This window comes from Patagioenas fasciata, chromosome 5 (assembly GCF_037038585.1).
Source record: "Patagioenas fasciata isolate bPatFas1 chromosome 5, bPatFas1.hap1, whole genome shotgun sequence".
In the NCBI taxonomy this organism is placed as follows: Eukaryota; Metazoa; Chordata; class Aves; order Columbiformes; family Columbidae; genus Patagioenas; species Patagioenas fasciata.
In genome coordinates this window covers 18,745,830-18,765,819 of record NC_092524.1, presented here as the reverse complement: position 1 = coordinate 18,765,819, position 19,990 = coordinate 18,745,830, and the positions used below count along the sequence as shown (strand labels likewise).

At 40.7% G+C, this 19,990-nt stretch overlaps 1 protein-coding gene across 10 annotated transcripts in view; it reads left to right on the top strand.

Annotated features, from left to right (window-relative positions):
- TSPAN4 (tetraspanin 4) overlaps nt 1-19,990 on the top strand; it is a 443,521-nt gene that overhangs the window by 189,783 nt on the left and 233,748 nt on the right. Inside the window, exon 1 of one of the 10 annotated variants that reach the window (XM_071809027.1) lies at nt 11,002-11,283. The exons of 7 other annotated variants lie outside the window; for them this stretch is intronic. In XM_071809027.1, coding sequence (XP_071665128.1) covers nt 11,217-11,283 — 67 coding nt within the window. In that variant the 5' untranslated portion in view covers nt 11,002-11,216. Of the gene's footprint in view, nt 1-11,001; nt 11,284-19,990 lie in introns of those variants that run through there. 2 more of the 10 variants (XM_065839655.2, XM_065839662.2) reach the window with 2 other exon arrangements.

Here is a 19,990-nt window from a genome sequence, read left to right as displayed (position 1 = left end):
GGAATAAAGTGGGAAGCTTGTCTCCTGAGAAAGCTGGTTCTTCAAGTTTTCCTGCTAGGTGGCCCCTGCTGCGGTGATGTTTGTGGATCAAGAAGCCTGCGCACTCTAATGAGTTAGAGTTTGTGTTTCCCGTCCAGAGGTGTACATGGTATAGCAGTAGGCTGGAGCTGGGAATCTCTTAGCTAAATTATGCTTAACTTGGACAACCTGGACCACCTTAGCAGAAGCTGAAGGTACATGGGCTTCTCCTGGTGGCCACTCCCAGGTTCTTTTCCACTGGCCACCTTTTCAGCTACTCTTCACCAAGCCTGTGGTGTTGCATGGGCTTGTTGTGACTTAACTGCAGGACCCAGCACTCGGCCGTTTTGAACCTCATGCAGCTGGCCTCAGCCCAATGATCCAGCCGGTCCAGATCCCTCTGTAGAGCCTTCCTACCCTCCAGCAGATCAACACTCCAACCCAATTTGGTGTCATCTGCAAACATACTCAAGGGGCACTCAATCCCCTCATCCAGATCATCAATAAAGTGGTTAAACAGAACTGGCCCCAATACTGAGCCCTGGGAAACACCACTTGCGACCAGCCATCAACTGGATTTGACTCATTTTACCACAACTCTTCGGGCCCAGCCATCCAGCCAGTTCTTTACCCAGTGAAGTGTACACCCCTCCAGGCCATGAGCTGCCAGCTTCTCCGGGAGGATGCTGTGGGAAATGGCGTCAAAGGCTTTACTGAAGTCTAAGTACACAACATCCACAGCCTTTCCTTCATCCACTAAGTGAGTCAGATGACACAGTTTGTTTCAAAATGGCACTTTTTTATCACTAAAAATAGATTATTGTAGTAAAAATGGGAGTCCAAGCCTCAGATATGCTCAGGAACACTTCTGTGAAAGGAAATGGCATTCAAGCCTTGCTCTTTCCCCTCACAGGTTTTCAGACCCTTTCTCTGTTTTGCATGACACATGTAGGTGTATCTAAGGCCTATGGTTAGGAAAGCTTCCTGTACTTTAAGAAAGCAAGGTTCCTGGAAACTTAAAGACACCAGACAAGCTGGCTACAGTGGGCCCAGGCTTCCCTGAGGGAGGGGAGCCAGCTGGCTGACTGTGAGCCAGCAGTGTGCCCAGGTGGCTAAGAAGGCCAACAGCATTCTGGCTTGTATCAGAAATAATGTGGCCAGCAGAGTAGAGAAGTGATCATGCCCCTGTACTCAGCCCTGGTACACCTCCAATTCTGTGTTCATTTTTGGGCCCCTCGCAACAAGAAAGCCATTGAGGTGCTGGAGAGACTTCAGAGAAGGGCAACGAAGCTGGTGAAGGCTCTGGAGAACAAGTCTTATGATGAGCGGATGGGGGAATTACAACTGTTCAGCCTGGAGAAAAGGAGGCTGAGAGGAGACCTTATCACTGTCTACAACTACCTGAAAGGAGGTTGTAGCATGGAGGGTGTTGGTCCCTTCTTCTGAGTAGCAAGTGATAAGAGGAAATGGCCTCAAGTTGTACCAGGGGAGTTTTGGACTGCATAATAGGAAATACTCTTCACTGAAAGTGTTCTCAAGCACTGGAACAGGCTGCCCAGGGAAGTGGTTGAGTCACCATCCCTGGAGTTGTTTAAAAGATGTGTAGCTGTGGTGCTCAGGAACATGATTTAGTGGTGAACTTGGCAATGTTAGGTTAATGGTTGGACTCTGTAATCTTAAGGGTTTTTTCCAACCTACATGATTCTATGATCTTTCCCCAGTTCTCTTGATTTGGGATATCTCTGGTTCAGCTTGTGAAGAAAGAAGGATTTTTCCCAAAGAGACTTTCAGGTCATGGGCTTGCCGTATAAACTAAGGCTCCAAAATAAAGGTACTTCATAAAAGGTGATGGCATTTAGTTTCTCTCACCCTCTATATTAGGCAGGGAGGTATTGACTCCCCTGCTCTACCCTGAGGTGTAAGATATAGCTGTTTACAGCTGTAGGACACAGAAAAGGATGTCATTACAAGTATTCTCAAACAGAGCTGGAAACGCAGTATTTGATATTTAAATTCAAACTGGGGACTGGGTCCAGATGGCCCTAACTTTTAAGCACTTCTCACATCAGTGTAGATGTTCAGGTGAACAAAACTTAAGAAAATTTCAAACAGGTCTGAATATATGTTTATGTGGCATAGTGTTTATTTTTTGTCTTAGAATTCTGTTTATTTTCCCCCTGTCCTTTTACAGAGGTTTGCATAGAATGTATTGGAAGGCATAAGCAAGAAGCAGAGGTGAATATTTTCCCTTCCTTTTGACAATGTATGCCTTTCTAATTCTGTCTTGATTTTGGTATTTTGTTTTTGCATTGTTGCTTGTTTAGGATAATGCATAGTTGTCAGAACCTTCTCTACTGTGATTTGCCAGGATGATGGAAAGGCACCTCCTCAAGAACATTTACAAAGGCAGCCTGGCATCTGAAAATTGATCCTTCCCATATAGTAAAACCTGCAGGTTACATTGAATCTTGTCTTACCAAAGCATGCCAAAATATAGATCAGCTGTTACCAATTCTGAGAACATAGTGGGATAACCATGGTCACATGGCTGCTAATCTTTCTGACTGTAGAATGAGAAGCATATTTCCAGGCTTAATACTGTGTTGTGGAGGATCTTTGCAAATTAGGAATCTTAAAACTGGTTATATTATTAGGCTTTGTAGTATTGCATTATATTTGCTTTAGGCATGCTACGAAGTTGCTACTACGAGCCACTGAAGAAGGTGAGAAGGGGAACAAGGGAATAAGTAGGGGCAAATTAAAATGAAGATGACTCATCTGATGCCTTAAACATGAATGTCACCAACAATTTCTAGCTAGGCAGCAGTCAACAACTGCTGTTCCAGTTAGCTCTTTTCCTTCCTTTTAAAAGATTTAATTTTGAGGGTTTTTTACTATGCGGGATCATCCTTTTGTGTGCCGCATAAATCTAAAGTCATATGTTGTCATTTAAGTGTTCCCAGAAGGGCTACTGGAGATGCCAATGTTGACACTAAATGTTTTACTGTGATTAACAAAGCTCAGGCTCTGGAAACCTTAAAACTGTGTGACCTGCTTGACAGCTGGATCTCTGGGTTGGGAGATGCTGCTCAAATGGCAGCTGCAGGTAGGAAATTACAGACAGACAGTAGCAGGGGCTCCAGCATCACCCTCAGTTCCACTTAAGTGTCTGGTGTGTTTTACAGCAGATGTATCACATTAGTCAAGGATTGTTGTGTTTTCTGCCTTTTGTTTTTCCCTGTTTCATGTACCTGGTTAGATACTCTGTTGCTTTGAGAGAAAATTTGTGAATTAAATGCCAGAAATAAAATTGCCTTTTTCTTGTGCTGCCCTTCTGGATGCAGATGTGTTCCCTCTGTGCACTCAGAGCAGCAGCAGCAGCAGCCAGACCAAGTGGTAGGTCACATCTCTTTGCTTCTGCCTGAAATAAAAAAGGAGAGTCTAGTTCTCTTTAAAATGAAGCCAAGGCCTATAATACTGTAGTATTAATAGTGATGCTGGCCTTGACAAAAATAGCTGTTAAATGGGGAGTAAAGAGCTTTTTGTGTTTGCCAAAGTTGTAATGAAAATGGTGGAGCTGTCATAAATACGATGTTCTTAGCTAAAATGATTATGGCTTAACAATTTTCCAAAGCATTGCACTGGATTGTTTCCAGAACGTTCAGATCTTAGGGTTGTAAAGCTTTAAACTAAAATCTTGACAGTGAGTCTTTATCTGTGCCAGAGGAAAAGGTAGGCAGCATTTATGAAATCCACTCACATTCTTCACTCACAACCTTGACATTGCTCCCATGCTCATTTGTTGTCATCTTTATGTGTCTAACTCTCTCAAGAAACACTTGATCCGGTGTATGGCTGTGGATTGCTGAGTTTGGTTGCTGGTGTGACGCAAACTACAGTCCTCGTAGCCTTTAAATACACAGGCTGACTCCTCAGGAGGGGGAAATCCATGGCACTCCACAGAAGTGGCTGGAGCTGTGACCAACCTGCAGTGCTTGAAGACTGCTCACAATGATGGATCTTTTTTAGGAAAAACTAGTGTTTACAGGGAATCAAACATGCATGGATTAATGCTGAACTGTGAAGCAGGGCCAGAAGTTACATTTGGCAGATTTTGTTAGATGCAAATGAACTCAGGGAAAATTTAAATACCATCCTCTGTGATAAAGATAGAACAACAGTAGTGAAGAAAATGCATGGATGTATTTTATTCCGAATGGTAAAATGACTAATTCTGTTCATTTGTGATCCACACAGTAGGAAAATGTGTTGACCTCAGTGTAGCTCTGATTTCAGTTTGTAGCAGAGACTTGGGTCACTAGCAGAAACTTGGGTCAGTAGCAGAAACTTTGGCATCGGATGGCATCAGCTTTCATGAATTCTTGATTATGTTTCTTATTTCTCCAGAGGAGCAGCTGAATATTTGTTGACATGCTTTCACTGATCCCTAATGGGCTTTGTAAGTGGAGGGAGAAACATGCATGTCTGGAAGTTCTTCTGCTGTCTTGCAGGAATAAGACTTTATTTTCATTTTTGTGTATTCTGAAGTAAAAGGAGAAGAATAATTAATTTCCTCTGAGGCTAAGAACTGCACAGAACCTAAAGTGGCATTATGATCTTTGTAACCGTAGAGAGCGTGTTGCTGAATATGCAGGACACCCCAGAAATAGTGGACTGCTAATACTCGATAGAGGTTGCTTGTTTATCTCATACCAAAGAAAGCGATTTGATCTAGAGGAGCATTCCCACTTGCAGTTAGTCAGCGTACCAGGAAATAGCTTGCTTTTTATCTTTGGATGTCTCAGTTGAGGAAAAAATGCAGCATAGCTTTGGCTTGCCTCATCAGACAGCAATAGAGAACCCCTTGATTCTTACCTTTTGTTTTGCAAGGTTGTGTATGAGATGAGGCTATTCCGTTGCTTAGTTAAGTATATGCTGAAGCACCTGAGTCCATAGCCTTCTGTGAAGATTACTTTTATGAAAAAAAAAATAATAACAGTAATAATTAAGTTTTTTCTGCACTCCAGTGAAAATGATGTATTTTCTCCAGAGAAGGTGTATGACTTCACAAGCTAAAGAAACTGGATGTGTAATTTATTGCCTCTTAGTCAGTGGCATTTCCAAAGTTTATATGTAAGATAAGTACGTATGCCTTTGCAATCTCTATGTTAGTAATAGTGTTTACTACTTACACCTTACCTTTGGTAGCTTCGGTGATCTAAAGACATACTTGAGGGAAGATTTGCACAGCAGGGTGCTATGTTTTAGTAAATCAACTGATACACTTAGAGAGAACAGATAATCTCTGAGAATCAGTAAACTTCAGGTGAAAAAAAAATGGTGGACAGTAATAATGATATGAGCACTTTCAGAAATTGTCTCCTAAGAACACTTTGATGCAGGTGGTGAACACCTGGAAGACAAGAGCATGTACATACATACATGTCAGAATAGCGTTTAAGATGCTGTTTTGCTAGTAGCTACAATGTATGCCTAGGTAAGACTGTCATGCCCTACAACCCTGTAGTGTACATGCAGTGACATTAACCTTTAGGTACTCCTTCCAATATCTGCCTCTCTCACTAGCTGCTCTTTTCCATGGACCTGGTGTCTTCAGGTAAGAGCTGTCCCTTTGATCACCTAAACTGCTATTGGATCTGTCTTGAATCCCACCTTCAGGTGATGAGATGTTTGCAGAGTCCTGCTGACTGTTAGATATGTCTCTCAGATTTCATTCTTGGGTAGTAAGTATAACATTGTGTGCTGCTGAGAAACTGGTGGGATCCCCTTGGAGAGACAGCTTTTCCAGATTTGACCCATCAGATAGAAGATGTCCTGCTGTGGATAATCAAGACTCAGCTGTCTCCTTTGGTCACAGCTCCAGTTACTGATTCCTGTGTCTATGCTGTACATAAACCATTTAGCTTTCCCAGATAAGAGCATCTTGCATCAGCTACTGCTCTGGTACCTTTTGGTCAGAACTGAGGGTGTCAGCTGTCATGTTTCAGAAACATAGCTGATAAACCACAAAAAAGTGGCAACTTTGAGCTAACAAAGTAACAGCTGTCCTCGGTCTTCTAGCCTAGTCTGAAAAATAAATGCTCCTCTACTTACTATGCATGCTGGATATGGTTAGGACTCCCATATGTGTGGCAGCCCTGGGTAAATATGAAATGTTGTAATGGATTTGCCTGGGGAACAGTTGAAGTATGGAAATGCTACACTGAATCGATGACTTATTTGCAGAAATACAGAAATTATATCACTTTCTTAATCTTTCTCGCTAGAAATCTTGGAAGTACTGAAAAATGTTTTAGCATAGCCACTGATAATTATAAAAGGAGACTTTATGGTAAGGAAGGCACCTGCTACAAGTCATACAAGCTAAATAACATTTTTTATATGCACTGTTCAAAACTGAACTACCTGAGGAAGAAGAGTAAATTTTTTTGTTTGTTCATTTTCTGTTGAATGCAGAATGTGTGATTCCATTTAGAAAAGTTAAGATGCTGAACATTTATGTTACTGTCTTTTTATGATTATGTTTGGTCCCAAATTTCCTCCCAATTTGCATTCTAAGGAATTGGACTAGTAGCAGTTACATAAATGTAGTAACACAGGAGCTGATTTTTTTTTTTTTCCAGAAGGTGCTGTGACATCCCTTATTTGTGTATCTTTTTACAGAGGTTGCTCAAATTTTAGCTCTTGCTATAGGAGAGTGAAATAAAGAAAGGGGATTAGGGAAGAAATGATGATGGAAAAACCAAGCTGTGATCTAAGAAAGAGTTTAGTGAGAGTATTATCTACATGAATTTCTGAAAGAAACCCCTGATTTGATGCATTTTGCATCATCTGACAAACCACATATAACAAGAAAATAAGCCAAAATTAAAGGTAAATACAGAGGAGGTAGGTTTCAGTCCTGAATTTAAAATGCTGGCATCTTCTGTTGCCGATTTGACATTCTGTTGTTGTATGGAATTTGGTTTCTGTGTAGCTTTCCTGCTAACACATGCAACAGCGCCACACCCATGCCCTAATTTCATTGACAGATAATTCTTTTGGACATAAAAATGAGTGCCCTTAAAATTAGAGGCACATTCAGTTTCAATAGTTGCACCTCTATTTGGCAATATATTAAGGTAATTTATGTATCAAAGAACTGTGTTGTCTTCATGAAGGCAGGCAGTTTTGAGTCAGAGCAACATTAGCAGAGTATCCTTTTCCAGCAGTAGCTCAGAGCAAATAATTTAGGAAGTGGTAAAATAAAGAAGATATGGTGATAATTCCTGAGTTTCCTGGCTGTACTTAGAAGCCATCAAGCAATATGGCTGCATCAGTTCAAGCCCTAAGCAAAAGCTGAAAGATACTACTTCCAGTTTTCTTCTTTGAAACAGGAGTAAGTGCAAATGTCACAACTTGAGCTTTTCCATGTTTGCAGTCTGGAGTTGCATCCGTGCAGGTGGATTGGTTCTTGGCCTCTACCTCCTGAGTGCGGTTCATTCTGTAAACATCTGAGCCCTGTGAAGTGGGTAAGATGTCTTACAGCGCTGGGCATAATGTTGCAATGACATGAACACAGATTAAACCTGCTGTTAGCGACTGTTCTACACTGTGATTGCAAACATGGCTCTTGGTAGCTGTTCTGGTGTTTGTCTCTCTCATGCAGGTGTGTTTTGGATAGATAGTGATGATAAATATTTATGATTACTAGCATTTGAGTCTGCTGAGGAAAAGGAAAGAAATGCATGTTTGTGGGTGTCTTTTCATGTTTGGTTTCTGTCTTCATACAACTGCAAAAGGTTTATCAGACAGTTAGCTTTGAATCTAAGCTAGAAATACACCCCCTTTTTAGGGGTCTTTTCCTTCCTGTGCAATCTCTCCAGAGTGGTGCTAGAAATTGGCAGCAATCATATCAGCTGTCAGGTCATTCCCTTCAGTTTCTGTATAAGCAGGATCTACAGCCTGTCTGTACTTCTTGAAGAGTAACAGAACGACTTGGAGATGCCTCTGAGTTTCTGCATTATACCTGTCATTTACAATAATTTTATATTTTCCCTGAAAATTGAAACTATAGAGTTGATGAATTGTTTTCACATTCTTTTTTCTGTTGGTCTTCAGTTGCATGGGCTGTTTAACACCAATGATTGATAGTTTCATTATAGCTCTTCTCCTATAATCATATAGGATCTTTATGAAAAAGTGATTTGGGATTTCTTCATTATGCCTGAAAATGACTTTAAAGATGCCTTGCACAGTGATAATTCTCAAAAATGAAATGAGTAGTGTGGATTTTCTGGGAGAAAAAAGCCTGTAACATTTGTTGGAGCTTGACACCCTAAATTGCTACATTTTTCATTTGTTTCCTTTCCTTCCTCCATTCTTATATACTAAAGCCTCCTTGGTAATTGTCATGGTGACTGCTAATTACTTTTGGTGATTTCTTCTTTTGATACCTGGAAACCGTTTGTGCACTTTGTGTAGAGTTTGTTGTTGTTGTTCTTTTTGACCATTGATTTCAAGCCACTTCCATGTGGCATAAAATCAAAGACAGAGGGGGAAGAATTGGTTTGAAAGCAAGTACGTAAATACATATTTTAAACTCTTCATTTAGAAACGAATCAGCAAATGTTGAGGCCCTCACAAATGGCCTCGTATTGCTGCTCCCAGTTTTAGACATGCCTCTGACCATCCCTCAACATCACTATATGAAGCAGTGAGTTCAGCAGAGAGAATGGTGGATAGTTTCCTATCTGGTGTTGCCAGTCTACAAAGGAGCCTGGTTAAAAATTCATGGAGGTTATCTTGGTTTTTCATCTTCTGGTTTTTGAAAAGTTTAAAGCTTGCTGAATAAGGCATTAAAAGCAGAAGGTATTATCAGACAGCCTCAAGTTTCTATTAGTGTAGGGTGTTGTTTTTTTTTTTTTTTCCCCTTTGAATTCTGTTTGGTACTGTGCAAGGAGAACCTTAAATATTCTCCTGGACAGAAATGGGTTTTATACCAGTCTTTTACCCTTTCTGTTATTTGTGAGAGCAAATAATTAGAGGCACTGTCTTTTCTTGAACTGATAATAATTTAGCAGGTAGGAAACATGTACTTCATAATTCTTAGGTGAAAAGTGATAGGAACTGTGAAGCTACTTGCACAGGGTTTTTGTTAGCTAGACTTAATCTCTCTTGGCTTTTTGTAGCTGATGGGGTTTCTGGTGTCTCACTGCAAATGAAAGAGACTTCTGGAGAGTCAACCTATTGCAGAAATAGCAGAAGGGTGTTCAGTGAGAATAATCTCTCATAGAGACACAAATTCACAGCAACAGCATTTCTTCTGCTTTACTTACCACAGCACTAGGCTAAAGTGGCTCAGCCTTCTGGACATTACAAGCTTGTATCGCTCCTTTATTTGTTTAACACTTTTTTTGAGCTTTAGGTCATTGATGTCAGATCTGGCCTGCTTAAGGTATTTCATGTTCTTCTACACACTCTAACTGTAGCTGTCTCATTCCCCAAGGGGTCTCCTTCATTGCTGTTTTCCTTGTGCTCTCTCTACATTTCTTAAAAGACTCACTGTGCATAGGAAACAGCAAAGGATAGATTCCCAGCACAAGGTCTTGCTTAAAAGGGCCAGATCTTTCAGAGCTGCAGAATCAGCCTGCATCATGTCAGCGGTACTCAGTTGTGAGTGATCTGAGAAACATTCCTGTAATTATGCCATTGCTTTTTCATTGATGGTTTATCTCCAGAATGCCCGTTGCCACAGCTTTGCATCTCTCTGGTCAAGACTTTGTCTTTAAGTTACATGCAGCATTAAGGTTATTCTAGATGTACATGTGTACTATAGGTTCCATTGCAGCTGCTTTTTGAAGGGACCTTATAGGGGTTGCTGCCCCTAAAACTCATTAGGAAGTAGGTTATGGTATCTACTGCTTAATGGTGATTGTAACTGTCTTCCTGTGAACTTGGCAGTCTCACCTTTTGGACTCTATTTCTTTCAACATCCTGTGAACTCTAGACTGGGGGGACCATTTTTTAATATAGAACATGATACTGTTGAGTTCTTAATTCTTACCTAAGTCTCCACATGCTTCCACAGCTTAAAAACTAATAACTGACTGTTGTTGGTAGTTCCATCAGTTTTGCATCATGATTCTTGTGTTTTAAACATGTATTTCTGAGCGATGCCTACAGTTATTTTTCATTGTCTAAAGCAACATATGAGCAAGTTAAGTCAGTGAGTCTGATGGTTCTTAGGTATTTGGACCCTTTATGTATGCCCAGCTATGCACTTGCTCGTGGACTGTTCTCTGCCAAAGTGCTTGTATATTGTGTTGATGAGAGTTGATTATGCAAAAATCTGATTAGTTCTTTATTGTTGTTTTTCATTCCTGCACAGTAAGACCAGATTGCTTTCTTTATTCTGAAGTACACTCATAGAATCCCATAGGTTCAAGACAGCACAGTTGTAAAAGTTTCTAATTGTCAGTATTCTCTGTGTAATCTTTAAAACTAAGTTCAGGTGTCTATCTCTAGTTTGTTGCTAATTATTTATTAAAGACAATTCCACATTTCTGGATATTCTATATTAAAAGCCATTATTGTTTGTTTTGTGAAGTTTTGGGGGGTTTGCCTTGGCTTTGTGGTTTCCCTTAAAATGTACTGATTTTGTTCAATGTGTATTGATTTTTATTTGTGTCTCCAGTCTGTCAGTTAGCTGAAGATGTTATTACGTATTTCTTAAATGCAGGCTGGGATTGATCGTGTGCAAGACAAACTGTATAGACAGTCATTGCTCTGAGCTAATCTTATCTCCTACAGTAAAGCATTTCTGAGGAATTTCTAATTTTGACAACTGGGAGCAAATGTCTGACTTCTGAAGGCTGACAGTAATGCCAGGGGCTGAGCTGCTTTGTCCTGTTGATAGCAACCACGCAGTTTAAAAACCCCACTGAATGCCAGGGAACCATGCATCTTATCTGGTTAGGTTCAGGGTTCATGAGCGTTTCGGGTAAGGCATTAGCTTCAGAAGTGTTTATGGGGCAGAAATGCTGCGACTGCTCAGGGGCAAAAATAGTTCTGGGTTTTCAATGGCTGCATTCCGTGACTGGAGCCTGGAATCATGAATCAGGGCTCAGCTCTCCGTCTGTGCGAGCCCAACTGTGAGAGCTCTGCAGACAGGCACAGGAGGGGAGCAGCCAGCTGAGATGAGCCCGAGCCCAGCGCCGCTGATACTCTGGGAAGGACTTGTGTTGCTTGTACACTCCCCGCGAGGTACTGTACATTAATATTTTGATTTCCAGTAGGAGTGTAATTACTTGAGTGTGAATAATTAAAAATCTACTGAACTGTGCAAAACTTCCCACTAAACCAAAGATGACTCTTAAAAAGTTTTTGTTCTGTGTGAATTCAGTTTCACAGATACTTGTAGGTTCGCACCTTACAAACTTCCAGAGACCTGGGATGATATATTTTGATTGGAAGGGCATGCTGCTTATTCCCACCTGAAGGCTGTTTTCTGTGAGTGTTTGTACTTGGTTTTTTCATAGCAGGTTTTTTTTCCAGAAATTTTCCAGCCTGGAAATTCCTGGAAATTTGGTTACATAGATATATATCTAGATACAGTAGTCTTTCAAAGCCTTCCAGCAATCGTGCTTTTAAAAAAATTCCACATGAAACATGGATGTTTAACTCAAAGATCACTCTAAAGCTTCAGGCTCTGTCAGTGTTGCAGCATGAGATCTAGGCAGGTTTAAATCCTGATTTGACAGAGTTAAGATAATTATTTCCAGTGTTTTAAGAGGTGGCGCAATTTCATGAAGGAGTGATTTCTGTACTGTACTTACATTCAGTACTTTCTGTTGGAGGTGTTTCTAGGACGGTGCCAAAGTTTTTGTGACCAACATTACCTTTGAAAGCAGTAAACACAAGTATTTAGTGGTTGTTGTTGTCCGTCAGGCATTTCAAATATGTATCCTTCAGGACATTGCTAGTAGGACCTCAAGAAATTGATATTTCTTCAGTTTTTGGCATGCCCTGTGAATTGAATAACTGTATGATCCTCCATCCAGAGTGAGCTGCTGGATTTTGTGTTGCTAGGAGTACCCATGCCAGCTGCGTGTGCAGACTGTCTGTTCCATTAGTGCCCAGGGCAAAACTATGCAAATCCACACACAGTAACCTCACAGCCAGGCACAGTATTCAAGTGCATTCATGTGTTCCTTTCTAGGCCCTGGGATGCAGCTGCGCACGCTTTTCTGACACTCTCAGCGTATCTGCTTGTGCTGATCTGCTCTGTGTGACCCCTCTGTGCCTGGCATGGCTGCAGACACCTGCCTTTTGCTTTGCTGGCACCTCACACCTAGCAAAGGCACCTACAGCTGTGCTGTCCCCAGGTCCTGCTGGATGGGTTTGCATTAGAAGAACTTGATAGCTTAGCATGGCACTGTGTACCAGTGATCTTGCTTCAGCAAACCAACTGCCAAAGCTGTTTGCGTCTCATTTTCTTCTCTTCCGGTGCGCTGGCACAGCTTACTTCCCTGAACATTACTGGTATTCAAACTAGAGGATACTGCTTTCTCATACAGCTTGCACATTGCGAGGCTGATCTGTAACAGCTAACCAAAGTGAATTTGGGAAATCTCATGTGGCAAAACAACTTTGCAAAGTGAGAAACATATTGCCCTAAGACGAGGAGTAAAACTGTAGAAGTCAAGGTAGTTCCATGCTGCAAGCTAGGTTAGTGAGGTGTTAGGTACAGTTACAGGATGATTAGCAAACATCAGGTATTTTTAAATCGATCTTGTTTTATTTTACTTGAGACATCTTAGAGTGTAAGGCACTGGGCTTGGGTGCAGGACCTGGATTCTATTTCAGCGTTTTTTAAGGAACTGAGTCACCTAATTTCCTTGCTTTTCAGTTCCCAGTCTGTATAATGAGGACATTATTGCAACAGGGGTGTTATGAGAATAAAATCTACTTCTCACAAATATGAGTGATAATGCCATCTTTACCCCTTCAGAGCTGCCAAATTAACTGCCAATGCATCAACCCCGGGAGGCCCATCCCACTTCTGAAACAGGGTTTTGTGTTCTTCTCACTAATGCTATTTTACAGGGGGTGAATATGGGCTGTGGATAGTTCAAAGGATATGAAGACAGAGAACAAGAATAGATGCTGTAATCTTGCCTACCCATGTCCTGTGTGCTGGCCTCACTGTATGTTCCCCATTGGGGAGGTTCAGTAAGAGTTAGAAATCCATTGCAGGACATTAGGTTCGTCACCACCACTGCGCAGAAATAGTTGAATGGGTATTTTAAAAAAGTGACAGGGCAAAACTGTTGGTGTAATGTACCAATAGCGGAGCTGCCTAAAATAACAAGAACATGAGAAAGTCCTTTCTAACTGCAGCGCTTTATCTAATGCCATTTTCACCTACTGTGGATAAAGCAATGAGAGGTATCTCAAATATTCAAACAGTGGTCCTAGGCATTATGCAGCCTTTGTGTTAGGAATTACAACACTTCAAACTATCTGCCAGAGTTGTCAGCAAAGGTGAATAACTGAAAATTTGCATGTTAGCCCAAGCTGTCCAGATTTAATTATCCTGTGAAACCTCATTAGAGATGAGCTGCACCTGTGATACTAAGAGGGAGCTATTTGAAATGTTGTTCAGACCCTGATTCATAGCTTAGTTTAAAAATTACTCTTTCAGAATCTCAAAGTTTTTACATCCCTATGTACTTTGTTACAAGTAGTGTTCAGTCCTGATTTGATTTTCTGAGGGGGTGGGAAGTAGAAAAGATGCATTTGGTAGCCAAAATGATGTTGGTAAATTGGAGATACAACCTGAAAAAAATGAATAAATACAATATATTTCACTTGAGAAATATTCAACTACATAACTACAAATAGGACTGTAAGAGAAGATCTGGGGGTTATTTTGCTTCACAAGGCAAATTTAAGTCAGAAATGCTGTGTTGCTTCAAAAGGCAAAGCCATCTTGCAATGCAAGACCAGAAGATATCACGCATGAGACCTGTGAAATGAGCCATCTCCTTGGCACAGTACAGTCTTGGCTGGGATATAGTTCAGATTCTGGGAGCTGCAGTTGGAAGATGTGGATCAACGGGACAATTTGATACAAGTGCATTGAGAATGACCAAGGTGAAAAAAATCTAAAGGGAAGATTACATTAATTGGAGTTCTTCAGTAGAGATTGATAAGGATGTTTAACAGCATTTTTCAAATGTGTAAATGGCTGCTGGAGAGAGGAGGGGAATAACTCTTCTTTTTAGGTGTAGGGTAAGAAGTAATAGGCTTCAGTCACAGAATAGAAGATTCAGGTTTGTTAATAGATGAAGTAAATGTCTGTCTGGGGTGACATAGACCTGTTCTGCTGTCATCCATGTGGTCTTTTCAAATCTCCCCCAATTCTGTGATTCTATAATTCTGCATGATTATATGCTTTGAGTTGGAAATGGATGTCCTTTATCCTCTGCAGCAGACAATGTGTTCAGTGTCTCCCAGAGAACCTGTTCTTGTGACTAGCCTGATGCTGTTATAGATATTAGTAGCTGGGCAGAGGGAAGGAGTTGGGTGTACCTGTAATCTTTTGGCAGTTGTAAACAATGTAGAGACATGACTCAGGAGTGGCTGGTTATTCTCAGTTTCTCATGGTACAAAAGCTGTAGGACAGCTACTTGAATTGTCACGTGGTAAATGCAAAACAGGGAAGGACTTTTCCACACCATGTTTAGTTACCTGAGGAACTTACTGCTTTTAGATGTGTTGGGGGCAGGAAGCAATTAGACAATATTATGCCAGCAGATCTGTCAAAAGCATTTAGACATAAATATACCGGTTCCAGCTCATGAAGTTCATGAGGCATGTGTTGCTGAAGGCTGGGATTGTATACCACAGAGGCTATCACTATGTTTGTGCCCTGTTCTTATACTCTTGGGACCTGCAAGTGGGATCTGTCAGAGTTTAAATGGAGAGCTGTGTCCAAAATTTATTAAAGGAGGGTTTTCTCTTTCTCCAGTCTGTGATGCATAGCATGTGGAGGCATCCACATGCCTGATAGTCAACACATTTAAAATAGCCTTTTGCCTGTCAGGATCTCAAAAGAGCCCTGACCAGGATGACTTCTGTTCCCATCTGAGAAGTATTCTGTCAGCACTCCCACTTCAATCTGAGAAGCTCAGCGGAACAGCTGGGGTGGAGTGGGAAGAGGCAGCAAAAATTCAGTCCCAGGCATTGGGCATTCTCATGTCTTCATTGGGAATTTCAGGGCATGTGCTTCCTTAATTATTTCCAGACAGAACTGTGCTGTTGAGTATCAAGTCTTTGCTGTTAAGGTTAACTTAGGAAGCCCTATCATGAGAGACATTTCTGAGTACAAAGCTTGGTAGAGCTTATAGGAGGAATTGCAAATAGCCAAGAGGCAAGGTCAGATAAAAACTTCATAAACGCTATGTGTCATTTTTTTCTCTCACAAAATTGCCCTGTCTTTAGCAGGATGATATTATGAATGATCCTAAAATAATTTGTGTAGCTGACATGCTGCCGTTCTGTTAGGATTATGTGTTTTGAGGACATGACTGTGTGGGATTGATATGCCAGGAGGTGGCATGAAAGCAGCAGACTCTTGGTGCTTTTCTACCTCTCAGCTTTCTTCTGCCAATACTAAACCCACTGTGTTAACAAGAGTCAGCAATGCGTTTTACCTGTGAGGCAAACAATTCAAAGTGTTGACAGAAGAGCATTGACTACAATGGTAGAGCCTGTCTGGTGGAAGAACGCAAGGCCAGGAAAAGCCGTAACAAGAGCTAAGCACCTCTGGGCATGTTCAGCCTGTTATAGAATAGGATCTTATGGGTCAGCCTGCTGGAGCATATTGTTAGAGGGAATATTCTTGACAGTTTGCAGATTGATAACAAAATGGAAATCAAGCAGAATAATGTCCACATAAGAAGGCCTTAGACCAACAAAATGCAAACCATTTTGTACCCAATAAGGTGTACACTGATATAGAAGAGTCTCTTCTAATTCTAGACCACAATTCCTTGATCAGTGGCTGAAAAGACTGGAGTTTAGATTTGGAAAGGTGTTGTGGTACTTAGTTCTTTTACTAGGAAGTTTAAAATACCTTTACAAGTCTGGAACAAAGCTATAGGAGGCAAGAGTCCTTTGAGGGTTGGCTGCATTTCAGGGCAGTTTTACTTGGCGTAGAGTAATGGTTGGAAATCATAATTTCAAGTCGAAAAATAGTATACTTGCAAAATCTTCCTCAAAACTTTGTTAATGTCTTTCTACATATTGTCTCAAGATCCTCTGCCCTGTTTTCTAACATCAAACCTTTCAAGACAAAGCAAAAGCATACCATAATCTACAGACCCTGAAAAAGAGATTCGTCAAATGGAAATTGAAAAAAGAAAATATCACTTTAACATTTCTTCAGCAGATTTCACTGCAGATTACTCCCAAATAATTTTGTAAGTCTTCTGAATTAAAACGCAGCAGAAGTTTTAAAAGGGGTTGTACTCTGTAGGCATGACAAAAAATTACTACACCAGTGCAAAGCATTAACACAACTTATCTAGACATTGACCAATAAGGCATAGCTTAGAAACCTCTTATTTAGTGGTTAACTTCTCTCATTTTTTAGAAATAATTTTAAAATCCTATTTAATGTAAGTGTGAACGTTCTTGTGAGCCATATAGAAGTCCAATCCTAGCGTACATCCCACAGAGGTCTCGAATAGGAAGGCCCTTGGTTATGATCAGCTGGTGTAACTATAGCCGAAACTGATGTGCCACAAGAGGAATTTTTATCCTTTGCAGAATTTAGAGCAGCCTGCAAGCTAATTTTAATTTAAATTAATGCTTTCTCAATTAGTACCTGTAATGGGATCTCAGCACAGACTACTTGACTCAAGACACCTGAACAGCACACCCTCCAGTGTCCGGCCTGCCTCTCCTTGCCTGTCCCTGCTATTAGTGACCCCCTATCAATTTTGGGCCATCTATACCAGAATGATTCTGTCTGGGACAGAATGTGCCTGATCCTGGAAAATTCCCAACTTGTTTTGAGAGCAGCTTTGCAGTTCCTTTGTGTATTCTGAACAGCCAAAGCGGTCAGATGAGGAACTGAATAACTGACCTATTACGGTGCTGTCATGTGCCCGCCTTAAAAAAATTCACTCAGAAGGTAAATAAAATAAAATACAAAATCATTTTTATGTAGCACTTTTAACTCCCTTAACTCCCTTGATAGTCCTTATGGAAGTGACAGATATGCCCTCAGAGTCTGCAGTATATATTGAGTGTTGCATATACCTTATAATGAATATTCTAATGGCTGTTCTAATGTAGCTATTTCTGAAGTCCCAACTGGAATGGGAGATTTTTCTGCAGGATGTTGTACTTGGTGCACACTGATTCCTTCTGAACTTTTCATCTGCTTTGCTGAAATGGAATTTCCCTGCAGAAGAATTTGCCTTCCTGATATTGAACTAATAATGTGAATGTGTATGTGTTTCCATTTGAATGGGTTGGTAGCCACAGAGCACAACTCACGTGTAATAACACTCAAGTTATTATAGTGAAATACATGTCAGGTTGTTTGTTTTCTTTTTTTCCTGGAGCTGTATTTAATGATGCTTTAAATACAGCAAATTTCCACTCAAAATGAAGAACAGCTTCTCTCAGTGAAACATAAGGAAATTCTTCCTTATATCCTCTGTTTCATTACCAGGATTTCTGCAAAGTTTATTTGAAGTTGTTTATCCCCCAAAGCTGTTCTATTGATACCTATGCCAAAGGAAAAATAATTGGTCAGATGAGAGGAAAAATATGTATTTTTACAGTGACATATCAGCAGCAATATTATCTGCTTTATGAAGAAATGCCTTTTAGTTCATCTTGTACAGCTGTATCCTTAGCAGCAGGTGCCACTGCCAGACAATTCATCAAAGTTAATGTGATTGCTGAGAAATGCTAAAGCCTTTCTTTTTTATTGCTGTGGGAGGTGGTGTGAAGAACTGTGTACTCTGTGGGAGGGGAAAGAGGCTATGCTGACAAACAAGTTGGAAAGCTGGACTTTTCAACTCTACTTTGTTGAGGATTAAGTGTAAAATACAAAGAGTGTTCTCTCTGAGGCTTGTGATGGGGAGTGAATGTGGGACACCTTGTGTCAGCAGAAGATGGCGGCACAAGTTCAGGGCAAAGGCAACCATCTGGTAGGTGGGGTGGAATACACTTGCAGGAAGGACAGGGAGGAGAAGTGAATAGGGATTTTTTGCAGTTGCAATGCTGCCAACTTAATCACGCCATCAGCAGAGGCTGGACATTTGCATTCCTCCTTTGGCAGGTGTCTCTAAAAGTAGCACAAGCTGCTGTAGGAGCAGCACATGGGCAACTGTACCAGCCTACCTCACCAAGTTTTTGGCTTTACTGCCTGTAGCTGTTGATGCTACTTGCTGGTGAGCATCAAGATTTACTGAGATTCTATGTCTGCGCCCATGGAAATGAGGAGTTTGCATATGTGCAGCTAGATAGGAAGTAGCCAGGTTTGACAGGAGGGACCCTGGAGCTGTAGCAAATAAACCCCAGGAGCACATGTGCTAGTGCTAAAATGATAAATGGCTAAGAAATGTTATTCTGTGGCACAAGTGGGTGGAAACATAAGCAGAGGAAAAGAACATTATGCAAAGCAGACAATGAACAAATTAACAACAACAAATTACTAGAAATAGATATTACGACCAACAAGAATGGAAATGAGGATGGAGCATTCAAGCATGAATGGAGCCATGGACATACAAAGAGAGTCCCTTTGGTTAGAAGTATACAGTGCTCAAAACCAAGGTGTTATAGAATATAATGCTAAGATGGACACAAGTTTAGGAGCTGGGAGGCTATGTCACTCTCGACATGCAGCCACAGACATAAGCATCTGTGTTACGGAAAAGAGAGCTGAGGTGCCTTTTCCTTACATCAACACTTCTATGCATAGAAAAGAGTAGCAGCGAAACATCTGAGAAGTTGAGCTTGAGCTAAACTTCCTTGGTGGCAGAATAGCGATGCTAGGTAGTTTGGAGAATGCCAAGCAGGGAAAAACTGAAGCCAGATAGTAGGACAAAAGTGACCATGAAACAGTGAGGTCTCAAAGGGTTTCATGGCACAAAAAGCTCAGGCATGTATACAGTAATGCAATTAGGAGCTCAGGACCTGCAGTATGACTAGATTGTACTTCACAGAAAATATATAAACAGTATCACTTTGTGATTCTACCATACTCCCTGTGCAAGGCCATAGCTGAATTAGGAATCAACTTAGTCTAAGGACAGCAGATTTAAAACCTATAACCCAGTTTAATTGCTGTTTATAACCAAACTTTTTCTAAATTCTACAGTGATGCCAGTGCAAAGTTATTATCCTTGTCATTTGTATAACCTTTCTTGGTCCTATTTTAAATTGGAAAGTCTGGGTAATATGTATGAAAAATATTTGATTTATTGATGTTTTCATGCCCTGAAGTGAAAGGGCTATAAGCACAATAACTTGGATTTATGAAACAAAGATCTGAATTCTAGTTTGTTCAATATTTTAGAAAAGTTGTATTTTCATTACTGTGATGAAGTTCTGACTGTTTGAAGCACAGGATCCCCCATAGAATAAACTTTGACTTCCTCATTTCTTTGTGCTTTTAAGTAGTTTGAGGTGGTTTTATGCTTACCTAAGTGATAATAGTCTTTGTTGTTTCTTCAGGAGAAAGTTTTGTTTCTTGATGTGGCCTGTAGCTGGGATCTTGGACCCAGGAGTCCAATCTCAAAATGTTGTTTTCCATGAGAGAGCGCCTTCTTTCGGCAGAGGAGCAAGAAGGGACTAATCATTTGCTGAAAGTGGAGCATTCTTTATGAGGGCTGTTTAGAGCTTCAAACATGTTGGTCTTCTGTTTAATAGCATTGTGCTTGTA